At 43.4% G+C, this 15,546-nt stretch overlaps 1 protein-coding gene across 1 annotated transcript in view; it reads right to left on the bottom strand.

Moving 5' to 3' along the window:
- Nucleotides 1-15,546, bottom strand: part of lrig2 (leucine-rich repeats and immunoglobulin-like domains 2) — an 81,186-nt gene that overhangs the window by 15,255 nt on the left and 50,385 nt on the right. Inside the window, exons 7-11 of the mRNA XM_068057506.1 lie at nt 12,358-12,501; nt 11,190-11,333; nt 6,199-6,279; nt 2,358-2,429; nt 1,429-1,497 (exon numbers count right to left, since the gene is read on the bottom strand). Coding sequence (XP_067913607.1) covers nt 1,429-1,497; nt 2,358-2,429; nt 6,199-6,279; nt 11,190-11,333; nt 12,358-12,501 — 510 coding nt within the window. The remainder of the gene's footprint in view (nt 1-1,428; nt 1,498-2,357; nt 2,430-6,198; nt 6,280-11,189; nt 11,334-12,357; nt 12,502-15,546) is intronic.

The following is a 15,546-nucleotide window of genomic DNA, read 5'->3' as shown; positions in this document are numbered from 1 at the left end:
GACTGTTACACAAAGAGGATGCTGAGCACAGTACAGGTGGCATGACATGTGTGACATTATGCAACTGTCCTACAGTAATGGCCAACGTGGCATCAGACAAGTGGTAAATACACTGCACAGCAAATACACAGCATTAGCAGCGAATATACTAAGACCAGCACAGACTAGTTTGGCCAAATAGCCTGTTTTGGAGGCATATCCTATGGAATTCTGTATTATACTCAGTGAATACACACCATAGATTGAAAGAAAAAGCACTCTCTCAGCAATATTAGTGAAAGCAGACTACAATATTTTTTACATTTATCTTCATATTTGAAGGGGGTGGGGAGGGGGTAGTCATCAGCAAGGCCACTATCTTTTGCTAAATCCCAAGTTGCCTTGAGAAGGTGCTGCTGAATCTGAAGAACATCCTTCTTTGTGAAAGTAATGATCATTTCCCCAACACATGGTGCTAATAACATGCAACAGAACCATGAGGCAAGACAGAAACTGCACCCATTCATTTCTTTTGTTGGATGATGGTACTAAGAGATATGAAACGAAGGCAGGTAAAGAGAGTTAAGATAGAGATCAGTCATGATCTAACTGCATGGAGGAACAGGCTCAAGGGGCTGAATGGCATACTCCTGTTCCCAAATGCATGGAGCTGACCAAAGCTCACCAGCAACTCATCTAGGTCAGCCCACCTGTGGCTCCAGCAACCCCTGTTGGCACACTTACCAAAACCTTCAAATAATACACCTTCTATTTAGCAAAGACCTTAACATGCTTTAAATAAATGGATTAATGTCTCCACATAGATAACAGGGAGACACAGAGATGAGCACATTAAGCATTCATAAGCTCACCTCCCACTACCTAATTTCAGGGCCCAGGATTTGCTCATCATACTTGACACAGACTCCAACAATATCAGCTGACATTTTAACAAGCAAGTTAAATTTCACAGCTGCCCTTTTTTTTTTTGCTAAATCTTGCCAATTACAGGGTTTGTATTACCAGAGCAACAGGGTGCTCCCTTTGACCCTCCACCCCCAGGCCACCTTTACTGCCGAACATTAAGAATGCAATTATACCAGTTGAACCTCAGGATGCGGTGGACTGCACAAGGAGGAAGCTAAAGCATTTCTTTTCATTTACCTGTTCACCATTTCTCATTAAAGCTCTCACGAGTCATACACACGCCCAAAGCCTCCCGAGTTGCTGGCATTACTCCAGATTTCTAATTTGTATGCAGAGCAGCTGCTCCACCACCACCGCCCCAACCCCTGACAACTCTCAATAAACAATGAGCAGGCGTCACGGAGGAATCAGTGGACAGGATTTCACACATGAATAAGCAGTGCATTCATTCAGGAAAAAGCTTTCTAATTAAATTACTTCATGCAGTACTGATTAATTTACCAAAATATTTTAAATACTCACAGCTCCTTCAGGTTCATTTGGGTAAAAGAGTTTTCTTGAATAGACATGATAGCATTGTTGCTCAAATCTCTAAAAGAAATACAAAGTAAAATTGTTTAAAAATTAGAATGTAAAAGGAATACTAGCATTTGTACAGCATTATCAACATAGCAAAGCATTTCTCACACAATGGCTCATTTTGAAGTGCAGTGACTTATGTAGGAAAGATCAGTGACCATTTTATACACAGCAAGACCCCCAAAAAAAGTAATGAACTGAAGGGCTGATTAATATTTTGTTTCTGGTGGCGTTGCTTGGGGAAAGGGGGTATGGCCAGATCACTGGGAGAACTCCCTCCTCCTCTTCCAATAGTGCCCATGGAATCCGTTCATGCGAACACTTAATCTGAACCATGACCAATGCCCCTCTAAATTTTTCAGATGTGTGCGGCCTGTTCATTTCAATGCACAGTATCTTCAAATTATTTTGTGTGGCTGTGCATGCTCGGTATCTTAAAAGGGACACTGATGATGACCAAACAGTAAGTCACTGCTTAAAATCAGAAAAAACTTAACACAAATCAAATCCCCGTCTAAATCTGATGGTAAAATACCCCACCCCTGCACACGCTCCTAAAAATATAGGCAGCTCAGAGAAGAACGGTGCCAGTGATTCATTTGTGTTCTCTGCCCCCTCTGTTCAACAAGCACTGCCCATGTCAGGGCCACCTCATCAGTTAAACAACTGGTACACCAAAGGACCCAAATTGCAACCATTAGGAATTCAAATCAGGCACAGAACTCATTCACTTACAGAATTATTTAGCAAGTGGCTATTAAAAGCGTGGGAATTCTAAACCATTTATAATATTCTCACTCTAACTGGTGTTGCATTTTATGAGGGTGCAATGTGATTACATGATTGAAGAGTAATTCTAGGTAGATACTCACAGGTATTCAAGTGTTTCCAGCCCAGAAAATGCTTTCTTTGTAATGGATGTTATTTTGCTTCCCTGCAGGATTCTACAAAGAATGAAAGGGTAATTGCCAAATTATACTCCTTTACTCAGAGTGTACATTACAAAGAGAAGGCTTCCAGACACTCGCCCATATTAGATGTTCTTTTATTGTTCTTCTAGTTCAGATTCTGGGAGTTGCCTCATGCAGTTTATGCTATTAAATAAGTATTTGTGAGTATTGCTGGAGACGAATACATCCAGAATAATGGTCTGACAAAAACACTGGGAACTGGGTCTTGGATTTGCAGAAAACCAGCTATCGTCGCCAAATCCAACAGACACCAAACATGCCTTTAGAGTAACAGATACAGCACTAACATTGAACTTGCTGGCAGTTTCTCACCACAGACCTGGGCAAAGGACCAAGTCTGGAGCAGAGCAGCAGTTTGAGTGCAAAATTGGCTTCTACATCCCTGGGTTAGTGGAGGGAAAAAAAACAGCCCAAATTCTCATCCATGATCTCCGTCCAGCGACCCTGCTGTAAAACGCAGGTTTATAAATTTTAGACAAAGACAGACTTCACACTTGACTGGCTTCCACAGTTGAAGGGTCCATGAACTCAAAGAATGGCCACTTGGGACAGAGTACCAGGACACAGCTGGTGCTCTTAAACTGTACCGCAGCAGGAGTCAGCTCGACCAACTCCCTCAGTACTTCACCGAAGCCTGTATTTAACCTCAGGATGTGTCCATTTACAACTTTAGACCTTGCGGCCTTTAAAGGGACAGGCCAAAGCTACAGGGCAAGATAAATCAGAAAAAGAAAACTTATGACGGTCACAAAAAACATAATACTTGAGAAAGATGGTCCCCATTGGTCTGGGAATCTAGAACACGGGGACATAGTCTCAGGATAAGGGGTCAATCATTCAGGACTGAGATGAGAAAAAATTACTTCACTCAAAGGGTTATCAATCTTTGGAATTCTCTACCCCCTAGGGGTGTGGATGCTCCATCACTGAATAAATTAAAGACTAGGATAGATAGATTTCTGGTCTCGCAGGGAATCAAGAGATATGGGGAGCAGGTAGAAAAGTAGAATTGAAGCGCAAGATTGAATGGAGGAGCAGGCTCGATGGGTCATATGGTCTACTTCTGCTCCTATTTCTTGCGATCTTGTGAATTGAAAAAGGACATTAGGAAAGAAAAGAGAGGTCATGAAACATTATTGGCAGGTAAAATCAAGGAAAACTCGAAGATGTTTTACCAGTACATTAAGAGCAAGAGGATAACTAAGGAAAGGGTAGGGCCTATCAGCGATGTACAAGGGAACTTGTGTGTGGATGCAGAAGATGTGGGCAGGGTTCTTAATGAGTTTTTTGTCTCTGTCTTCACAAAGGAGAGGGATGATGCAGACACTGTAGTTAAACAGGAAGAGTGTGAACTATTAAATACAATAAGCATAATGAGAGAGGAAGCACTAGAGGGTCTGACATCCTTGAAAATGGATAAATTGCCAGAGCCGGATGGATTGTATCCCAGGTTGTTAAAGGAAGCCAGAGAGGAAACAGCGGATGCTCTGAGGGTCATCTTCAAATCCTCACTAGATACAGGCGAGGTACCAGAAGATTGGAGGTCTGCAAACGTTGTACCATTGTTTAAAAAGGGTGCGAGGGATAGACCAAATAATTATAGACCGGTCAGTCTGACCTCAGCGGTGGGCAAATTATTAGAATCTATTCTGAGAGATAGGATAAACTGCCACTTAGAAAGGCACGGATTAATCAGGGATCGTCAGAATGGATTTGTTAAGGGAAGGTCGTGTCTTACTAACTTAATTGAATTTTTTGAGTAAGTAACAAGGAGAATTGATGAGGGTAGTGCAGTGGATGTGGTCTACATGGATTTTAGTAAGGCATCTGACAAGGTCCCACATGGCAGACTGGTCAGAAAAATAAAAGTCCATGGGATACAGGGGAATGTGGCGAGTTGGATCCAAAATTGATTCAGTGACAGGAAACAAAGGGTAGCGGTTGACGGATGTTTTTGCGAATGGAAAGCAGTTTCCAGTGCCGTTCCACAGGGCTCAGTGCTGGGTCCCTTGCTGTTTGTGGTTTCTATTAATGATTTGGACTTAAATGTGAGAGGCATGATTGGAAAATTTGCAGAATTGGTTGTGTAGTTGATAGTGAAGAGGATAGCTGTAGACTCCAGAACGATAGCAATGGTTTGGTTGAGTGGGTGGTAAGTGGCATATGGAATTCAAGCCAGAGAAGTGTGAGGTAATGCATTTGGGGAGGGCAAATAAAGCGAGGGAACACACAATAAAAGGGAGGATCTTGAGAGGGGTAGAAGTGAGAGACCTTAGAGTGCATGTCCACAGGTCCCTGAAAGTGGCAGGACAGACAGATAAAATGGTGAAGGCATATGAAATGCTTTCCTTTATTGGATGAGGTATATAATACAAAAGCAGGGATGTAATGCTGGAACTGTATAAAACGCTGGTTAGGCCACAGCTGGAGTACTGCGTGCAGTTCTGGTCATATTATAGGAAGGACATAATTGCTCTGGAAAGAGTACAGAAGACATTTACGAGAAGGCTTCCAGGGCTTGAAAGTTGCAGCTATGAGGAAAGATTGGATTGGCTAGGGTTGTTTTCCTTTGAACAGAGGAGGCTGAGGGGTGACTTAATTGAGGTGTCAAAATTATTAAGGGCCGAGATAGAGCTGACAGGGAGGACCTGTTTCCCCTCGTAGGGAGGTCAATTACCAGTGGGCACAGATTTAAGGTGATTGGCAGGAGGATTAGAGGGGGCAAGTGGTAAGGCCACTGGTCTGTTTGGTAAGGCCACAGCTGGAATACTGTGTGCAATTCTGGTCGCCACATTATAGGAAGGATGTGATTGCACTGGAGGGGGTGCAGAGGCGATTCACCAGGATGGTGCCTGGGATGGAACATTTAAGCTATGAAGAGAGGTTGGATAGGCTTGGGTTGTTTTTGCTGGAGCAGAGAAGACTGAGGGGTGACCTGATCAAGGTGTACAAGATTATGAAGGGCATGGACAGGGTGGATAGGGAGCAGCTATTCCCCTTAGTTGAAGGGTCAGTTACGAGGGGACACAAGTTTAAGGTGAGGGGCAGGAGGTTTAAGGGGGATTTGAGGAAGAACATTTTTTACCCAGAGGGTGATGATGATCTGGAATGCACTGCCTGGGAGGGTGGTACAGGCGGGTTTCCTCACATCCTTTAAAAAGTACCTGGATGAGCACTTGACACGTCATAACATTCTAGACTATTGGCCAAGTGCTGGCAAATGGGATTAGGTAGACAGGTCAGGTGACTTTAGTGCATCGGTGCAGACTCGATGGGCCGAAGGGCCTCTTCTGCACTGTATTATTCTGTGATTCTGTGTCAGAGGAAAAAAAACTTTTTCACCCATAGGGTGGTGGGTGTCTGGAATTCTCTGCCCGGATCAGTAGTGGAGGCAAAGACCCTAAACTCATTTTTAAAAAGGTACCTGACATGCTGTAACCTGCTACATGCTCGAACCAGGTGCTGGAAGGTGGGATTAGATTGGGCGGCTAGCGTTTTTTTAGCCTGCACAGACACAATGGGCTGAATAGCCTCCTTCTGTGCTGTAACTTTTCTATGGCTAAACGTGAGCAATGCCATGGGGGAATCTGCTAGTGCTGTATAAATAGGGATCAACTTCAAAATCATTGCAGTCTTAGGTATGTGATGGCAGAGTGAAACTGGAGACGGGTACGCCCAAAAATAAAAGCAAGCAAGGCACCAGTTTGTGAGCCACAGTAGGCTTAATGAATGAGGTACGTACAACTTGTGCAGCTTGTCTAATCCAGCGAAAGCGCCGTTTGAATCCTCAATTGCCCAAGAGATTTCGTTATTCCTTAGATCACTGCAGGAAGAAAGCTGCTATTACATTTTCTAACAAATAGGATAGGTAAAGCAATCAATCTAAGTTTCCTAGTTTTCCAAAAGCACACTTTTGATACTTTCTGAAAATACCCCAATACACAAATTAAAATTACACACTAGATGTCAAAGTGAATGCAAGCAAGCCGATATATTGGCAGATTCTAAAATAAAAATTGCATAGAATTTACAGCAAAGAAACAGACCAGTTGGCCCAAGCGTTTATGCCAAGTGATCCCACAACCAAGGATCAGGTGAAAGCTCTGCAGTCCTGCCACATCCAATCATGAATGGAGGTGAACAAATAAACAACTAACTGATGGAGGAGGCTCCACAAACATCCCCACCCTCAAAGACAGGGGAGCCCAGCACATCAGTGCAAAAGACGAGGCTGAAACATTTGCAACCATCTTCAACCAAAAGTCCTGGGTGGATGACCCATCTCTGTCTCCTTCTGAAGTCCCCACCATCACCAATGCCAGTCTTCAGCTAATTCGATTCACTCCATGTGACATCAAGAAATGGCTGAAGGCACCGGATACTGCAAAGGCTACAGGCCCCCGACAAGATCCCAGTAGTAGTACTAAAGACTTGTGCTCCAGAACTAGCTGCACACCTAGTCAAGCTGTTCCAATAGAGCTACAACACTGGCTTCTCCCTGACAATGTGGAAAATTGCTGAGTTTTGTCCTGTCCACAAAAAGCATGACAAATCCAATCCAGTCGATTACTGCTCCATCAGTCTACTCTCAATCAGCAGCAAAGTGATGCAAGGTGTCACTGACAGTGCTGTCAAGCTGCACTTACTCGGAAACAACATACTCACCAATATTGAGTTTGGGTTCCACCAGGGGCACTTGCCTCCAGAATTCAATACAACCTTGGTCCAAACATAGACAAAAGAGCTGAACTCCAGAGGCAAGGTGAAAGTGACTGCCCTCCACATCAAGACAGCATTTGACTGAGTGTGGTATCAAGGAGCCCCAGCAAAATTGAAATCGATGAGGATCAGGGGGAAAACTCTCCGCTGTTTGGAGTCATACCTAAGGAAGATGACTGTTATTAATGCAGGCCAATCATCTTAGCTCCAAGACATTGCTGCAGGAGTTCCTCAGGTTCGTGTCCTAGACCCAACCATCTTCAGCTGCTTCATCAATGACCTTCGCTCCATAAGGTCAGAAGTGGTGATGTTCGCTGATGATTGCGCAGTCTTCAGTACCATTCATGACTCCTCAGATTCTGAAGCATCCGTGCCCGCGTGCAGCGAGGCCTGGATAACATTCAGGCTTGGGCTGATAAGTGGCATGAAACATTCACGCCGCACAAGTGCCGGGCAATGACCATCTTAAACAACAGAGAGTTTATCCATCTCCCCTTGATGTATAATGGCATTACCATCGCTGAATCCCCCATGATCAACATCCTGGGTTACCACTGATCAGAAACTTAACTGGACCAGCCATATAAATACTGTGACTACAAGAGCAGGTCAGGTTGGGAATTCTGAGGCGAGTAACTCACCTCTTGACTCCCCAAAGTCAGCAATATGATGGAATACTCTCCAATGGCCTGGATGAATGTAACGCCAACAGCACACAAGAAGCAAGAATACCATTCAGGACAAAGCAGCCTGCTTGAATGGCACCCTATCCTCCACCTGAAACATTCACTCCCTCCAGCACTTTGCACAGTGGCAGCAGTGTGTACCAGCCACAGGATGCACTGCAGCAACTTGCGAACCTTCCCTCAACAGCACCTTCCAAAAACGCAACCTCTACTACCTAGGACAAGGGTAGCAGATGCATGGGAACACCACCACCTGAAAGTTCCCCTCCAAGCCACAAACCATCCTGACCTGGAACTATATCTCCATTCCTTCACTGTCACTGGGTCAAAATTCTGGAACTCCCTCCCGAACAGCACTATTGGTGTACCTATGCCACATGGACTGCAGCAGGTCAAGGTGACTTGCAACCACCTTCTCAAGAGTAATTAGACATGGGCAATAAATACTCGCCTTGCCAGCAACGCTCACATCCCATGAATAAATTTTTTAAAAAACCTCCTCTCACGCTATCTGCATTCCTTTCTCCCTCATGTTTTTATCTAGCTTCCTCTTAAATGTATGTTACTCACCTCAACTATTCCCTGTAGTAGAGTGTTATACATTTTAACTACTCTCTAGGTAAAGTTTCTCCTGAATTCCCAGTTGGATTTATTAGTGACCATCTTGTATTAATGAACCCGCCATCCCCCTAGTGTCGGGCTCCCCCATATGTGGAAACATCTTCTCTACGCCTGTTAGTGCCAGAATAAATCATGATTTACCATTACTATAAACTAAAAAAGTACATATTGAAATTAGTCACAGTTCAAAGAGGACTGTCAATAAAAATATTTTTTTAAAATGATACGTTATGACTAATTTTGTGACAAATATAAACATGATACCAATCAATCTCCTGAGGCAGTGTCAAGATGCAGAGTCAAGATAAAGTGTAAGCTTCAGGGAAGGAGGGGTTAGAGGTCAGGAGGATAACTGGACTATGATGCAAGGACATACTTTAGGCCTCAATTAGCTTTTTACTTGCAATTCCTTTAATGTGAACTATAGCAGGTGTATTATTATAATTGGCCTTCTGCACCATGGGGACGTAGAAAGAACCAGATGCTAGGAGTCTGAACTACATACACAAAATGCTCAGAACAAATGTTAATTAGCATTGGAAACGATAAAGACAGCTGAACATTGAGTCTGTAGCCTTCATTAGAAAGGAGTTACCTCCTTTTCACGTGCTGACAGACATGTACATTTGCATTGCTTTCTGTTTTCAGTACAATCAGGGTTTCTGTTTACACTGCAATCAGGGTCAGCTTCGTTGTACAAAGCAGCCAAAGCTTTGAACAAAACTCTCTGCTGCAGTTAAAGCCTTTTCTTGCAAGATGGAAACAAGGGATATTAAAAAAAAATTTTTTCTTTCTAAAGACAGGTTATCCTTGAATGTGTGATGCAGAGCTCAGAAAGTGTAGTGAATTCAATTGTGGCTTTGAAAAGGGAATTAGATAACAGCTGAAGATAAAAAAAATTGCAGTGCTAACAGGGAAAAGGTGGGTGAATCGGACTAGCTGAACTGCTCTTCGAGAATTGGTGTAGACTTGATGGGCCAAATGGCCTCCTTTTGTGCTGCAACCATTCTGTCATTCTATGAACAATAGTCTTTAAGATGTTTGCATAGAAACAAAATCCAAGCGAAACAGATGCTTTCTGCACACTGTCCATTAAAATTCTCTCCAGAATTTGAAGACCTTTTTTGATACAATTGGTGCCTGGACGGAGGTGCAGGTTTGCTAACGCATGAGACAGTCCTACAGTCTGATCTAGGTGGGATTGGTGATTTTCAGTTTGTGCACTATTTTCCTTTCAATTTTAAATTTCTCTGTCATATTCTGTAAACTTTCAGCATAAAATTCCTCAGCAAGCGGGTGACCCACTCGGAGGTTTGTCAATGGCACTCTGCAACAGTGTACTAATTTCCAAACTGACTCGTTCATACAATTTCCCTCTCTCAATCCAGGAAATACCTCATGCCTTGAGAGCAGAACCTCCTGGTGTCAGGAACTAAGGGTGCTGACCTACGCTCCATCACCCTGTAGTCGTCTATAAGTCATGGCTATAGGTAAGTCTTAGAGGAGCATAAGCTTTCAAATTGTTACCAGAGTGAACACTAAAAACACACAAAAATCACATAGAATTCATCCAAAAGTTTAATAAGAAATAAAACAAACACAGTCACATCAAGTATTATTCTGACTTCGCTTTGACTAGAGAAATTAATTCCACCCTTATGCCCTTATCGGTTAGTTTTCCATTCTCCTCACAACTGGTCATGCACGAGTAATTGGAACCTCACTAATCAGCATTGTCCTGGAACGTGAATACAATCGGTAACCCTGAACTGAAGAAGCTTGGTAGTCACTTCTTCTTACATCCCTCCTCCTTAGGACCCAACAACACAATTTGCTTTGTTCTTCTGTTTAATACTACTTTGAATGAAAGCAGATCAGTGGTGATCAGTTGATTACTAAAGGTTGTACCAAGGACACAGAATTCCATATTGCTTCAACCCATTCAGGTTTATTTTGGGACTTTTGCTTTCCCCATATCCGCTCAGTCAAACAATTCAACACAGTAAAGTCTGGCTTGCAGACTTCTAGCAGGGTGGGGCAGAGGCAAAATGTCAGTAGGATTCATTTATAATATGATAACAGACACTGTAGAGTGAAACTGCAAAAGATAAAGCCAAAGTTCATAGTCCTGCCTGCTAACTTCATCCTTTGTGTAATCAGCACCAATTTCTCTCTCCCACCACTGTGAAACACCTACTTGTCCAGGTGGCTAAGTCAGATGGTCAGAACTAATAGATGCTGCTGTACACAAATTTCTAGCACTTTTTACTATCTATGGACTTGTCAATTCTTGCAGCTTTCACAAGCACAACTGAAAAATGTACATCATACGGTGAACTATGCACATGTTATAACAGATGCAGGACTTCATCACAATGGAATAACTTGCATGTTTTTATTAATATAAAGTTACACCTCACAAATGACATGTGTGTATCAAAAGGTGCAGCAAAGTACAGCTTTACTGCCCAATACAGTGCTGGATAGCGGCTTTGAGATGGAGGACATGCAATTCATCAGTTACCTGTCACCCAGCAATGATTTCCAGTCCTACTGCAGGATGAGACTTGCATGCTGTTCTGAGAGGCTCACACATTGGTGCAGTTTATGGAGAATAGTTTATGGGGTGGGGAGTAAATGATCCCTTTGCTAAGCTGTCTGGTTTTCTGATTTTAGCATACAATGCCATTTTATTCCGTATACTTACAGTGTCAGCAGGTTAGACAAGCTGCTAAAGACTCCGTCAGCGATATAACTCACTCGGTTGTCTCCCATGTACAAACTTTCAAGCAAATTCAAGCCCACAAAGGTAGACTCATCTAAGCGAGCCATCTGATTATAGGTCATGTCTCTGAAATAGAAGAAATAAAATTATGATTTATGTAGAAGTTTCTAATACAGCTCTCCCATCCCATTTACATTGACTCCTCAACCAATATGCAGTTTATAATCTGGATACAGTAATACAATCGTATCCAGTACAAGTTAGACCTTTTCCACAAAAGCACCCAATGTTTTGTTCACACCGATGAGCAGAAATTAGATGAGCTCCAGGACTTCCTTATTTTACCTCTGCAGAGTACTAAAACAAAATCTTGTTCTAACTTTCACAGCCACACTTGGCAGATAGTGTTTTTATTGCAGTCAGCTTCTTGTGGTCTGCTCCAATGCACGATTGGCAAGTGATCGACTTTCATGCGAAATCAGCCAAAATAAATTACTTGGTATATAAACACAGAGGAAACAGTCAAGAAATGGAACGGGAACCACTGATATTTTCTTGCTTAAATCTGATGTAGAATAAAAACACTTCTGTGAATTCGACACATTCTAGGCATAGGGGTCACTGGAATTTATGGTAGTCGATATTAGAGATGCATGAACGACATCTCCAGTTGGAACACAGCACAGTTGTACACTTCTACGTCACAATGAACACTTAACAAACATCCCCTCTACCAACAATTAAGTTACTTACAATCTGACTCCTACATTAAGTAACTAATGGCAACACACACACTGCAAGCACTGGCGAGCCCTTTTGTTGAGGAGTCAGTTCTGGAGTATAGGGATGATCATCTTTTCACCACATAACACCTTTAGCAAAGTATAACGTCCCAAGGAGCAATTATCGAACAGAATTTAACTCCGGGCCACACAAGGAGATATTAGGACAGATGACTGAAAGCTTGGTCAAAGAGGTATGTGTTAAGAAATGACTTAAAAGAGAAGTGGAAAGGTGGAGAGATTTAGGAAGGGAATTTCAGAGCTTAGGGCCCAGGCAACCAAAGGCATAGCAACTAATGTGGAGTGATGAAAATCAGAATGGATGAGAGGCTACAATTGGAGGATTGCAGGAAAGAAGAAAAACTCACAGTTCTGTCAGTTTCTGGCAGAACTCCCAGGCATCAGCACTGATCCTGGTGATGGCATTCTGGCTCAGGTGAAGCTGCTGCAGTAGTTTGAGACCGTAAAGCCAGCCCTTGGTCACTTCGGTCAAGTTATTATGCGCCAAGTCCCTACAACAGAGAAAAGAAATATCACTTTTGGTTCCCTGAGTCACCAGAACATTTCTTAGTTGCCTCTATATATACACCAATATTCTTAGCAACATAAAGAAGAAAGTTTTGGAACTGCTATCCTATCAAGTTTGAACAAATGTACACTTCTGATCAATATCAACTCGAGATCCAGGTTGAAATATCTTATTTCAATATTCTTATATAACTTGGTACATAAACACAGAGGAAACAGTCAAGAAATGGAGTGGGAACATTAGGGTTAGGGTTAGATGTTTTCTTGCTTAAATCTGACGTTCAAAAAAACACTTCTATTGTGGATTAGACTCTGGGCCATGTTCCAGGCACAGCAACACTGGAATTTATGGTAAGTCTATATTAGAGATGCATGAATGACATCTCCAGTTGGAACACAGCTCAGCTGTACACTTCTACGTAATAATGAACACTTAAACATCTCCTCTACCAACAATTAAACGACTTGCAATCTGATTCCTACATTAAGTAACTAATGCTAACACACACACACCAAAGAAAGAGCACCATAAGTTAGCACTTAAGTTAAATATCAAATTAGGTTGTAATACCTTCAAAATACCCCTGTAAATTACCCAAAACTTTTGTTTACTTAGGTAGACGAGACGTAACTCTACACAGTGCAATTGGAACAAGAAGAAACTTAAGGGACTAAAATCCGATAAATCCCCAGGACCTGATGGCCTACACTGCAGGATTCTAAAAGAGAAAGCTGCAGAGATAGTGAATGCGCTAGCTATGATTTTCCAAAATTCCTTAGATTTGGGAATGGTCTCATCAGTTTGGAAGTTGGCAAATGTTACATTGCTTTTCAAGAAAGGAGGGAGAGAAAGGCTGCACAGTGGTTAGCACCGCAACCTCACAGCTCCAGCGACCCGGGTTCGGTTCTGGGTACTGCCAGTGCGGAGTTTGACCGCGTGGGTTTCCTCCGGGTGCTCTGGTTTCCCCCCACATGCCAAAGACTTGCGGGTTGATAGGTAAATTGGCCATTGTAAAAATTGCCCCTAGTGTAGGTAGGTGGTAGGAGAATTGAGGGAAGGTGGGGATGTGAGAGGGAAAATGGGATTAATGTAGGATTAGTATAAATGGGGGGTTGATGGTCGGCGCGGATTCAGTGGGCCGAAGGGCCTGTTTCAGTGCTGTATCTCTCTATGACTCTAAAACAGGGTACAGGCCAGTTAGCCTAACATCAGTCATTGGGAAAATGCTGGGATCTATTATTAAGGAGGTCCGAACAATGCTAACCACCCCCAGTGGGGTGTTATTTAGTGTGATGCTATTTAGTGTGATCGGGGCAGATCACACTGAATAACATCCCACTGGAAATGGTTAGCAAATTCTGCTACCTTGGGCCCACGGTGATAGACAATCTGTCCCTTGCTGCAGAGCTCGATGCACACATAGGGAAAGCAGCAACCACCTTTTGGCGACTTGCGAAATGTACATGGGATAACACCAAGCTGACCCTTAGGACCAAACTGATGGTTTATAAGGCTTGTGTTCTCAGCACCTTGTTGTATGGCTGTGAAACATGGGTGACTTACAGCTACCAGGAAAAGCAGCTCAATAATTTCCATCTTATCTATCTGCGGCACATTATGGGTATATCCAGGCAGGACAAAAATCACAAATGTGGCAGTTCTCTCAAAGGCAGAGCTCTCAAGTGTATTGGCAGTAGTCAAACAGAGGCGACTTTGGTGGATCAGACACATCCGCAGGATGAAAGACGGTCGCATACCCAAGGACCTTCTGTATGGTAAGGCAGCCGGGGACAGATGACCAGTGGGGCGCCCAAAGCTCCGCTTCAAGGATGCTTGCGAACGTGACATGAAGGCCCTAAATGTCGACTACTGCACTTGGGAGTCATTAGTTGGTGAGAGAAATGGCAACACATTCTGTGGACTGGTGTGCACTACCATGGCGACCAGTTGCTACAGCAGCTTGGCAATAGACGCCAATGTCAAAAACAACAACTCTCAGCGTCACTTGGCAGCTTCACGTGCAGCACTTGCGGCAGAACCTGCATCTGCACCAAGAGAAGACACCCCACCTAAATGATTGTTTGTTGCATCTCCATCATCTTTCATTGATGGAAGGGTGCCAACTCAACTCAACAATGCTCTTAGAAAAGCACAGTACGATTAGAACAAGTCAACATGGTTTTACTAAAGAGAAACCCCATTTGACAAATTTATTAGTTTTATTTTTATTAGTTCGTGGGATGTGGGCATCGCTGGCTAGGCCAGCATTTATTGCCTATCCTAATTGCCCTTGAGAAGGTGGTTGTGAGCTGCTTTCTTGAACCCCTGCAGTCCTTGGGGTACACCTACACCTAGGTACACCCACAGTGCTGTTAGGAAGGGAGTTCCAGGATTTTGACCCAGCAACAGCGAAGGAACATCCAAGTCAGGATGGTGTGGGGCTTGGAGGGGAACTTGCAAGTGGTGGTGTTCCCATGCATCTGCTGCCCTTATCCTTCTAGGTGGTAGAGGTCGGTTTGGAAGGTTCTGTCGAAGGAGCCTTGGTGAGTTGCTGCAGTGCAGCTTGTAAATGGTACACACTGCTGCCACTATGCGTCAGTGGTGGAGGGAGTGAATGTTGAAGGTGGTGGATGGGGTACCAATCAAGTGGGCTGCTTTGTCCTAGATAGTGTTGACCTTCTTCAGTGTTGTTGGAGCTGTACCCATCCAGGCAACTGGAGAGTATTCCATCACACTCCTGACTTGTAGATGGTGGACAGGCACTGGGGAGACAGGAGGTGAGTTTTACACTGCAAAATTCCCAGCCTCTGACCTGCTCTTATAGCCACAACATTTATGAGGCTGGTCCAGTTCAGTTTCTGGTCAATGGTGACCCCCAGGATGTTGATAGCGGGGGATTCGGCAATGGTAATGCCATTGACCATCAACGGGAGATGGTTAGATTCTCTGTTGTTTGAGATTGCCTAGCACTTGTGTGGCGCAAATGTTACTGTTTTTAAGGATGTAACTAGCAGGATAGATAAAGGGG

Source organism: Heterodontus francisci, chromosome 25, assembly GCF_036365525.1.
Source record: "Heterodontus francisci isolate sHetFra1 chromosome 25, sHetFra1.hap1, whole genome shotgun sequence".
NCBI lineage: Eukaryota > Metazoa > Chordata > Chondrichthyes > Heterodontiformes > Heterodontidae > Heterodontus > Heterodontus francisci.
Note: the sequence above shows the minus strand (reverse complement) of the source record. Positions and strands in the feature narration are given on the sequence as shown.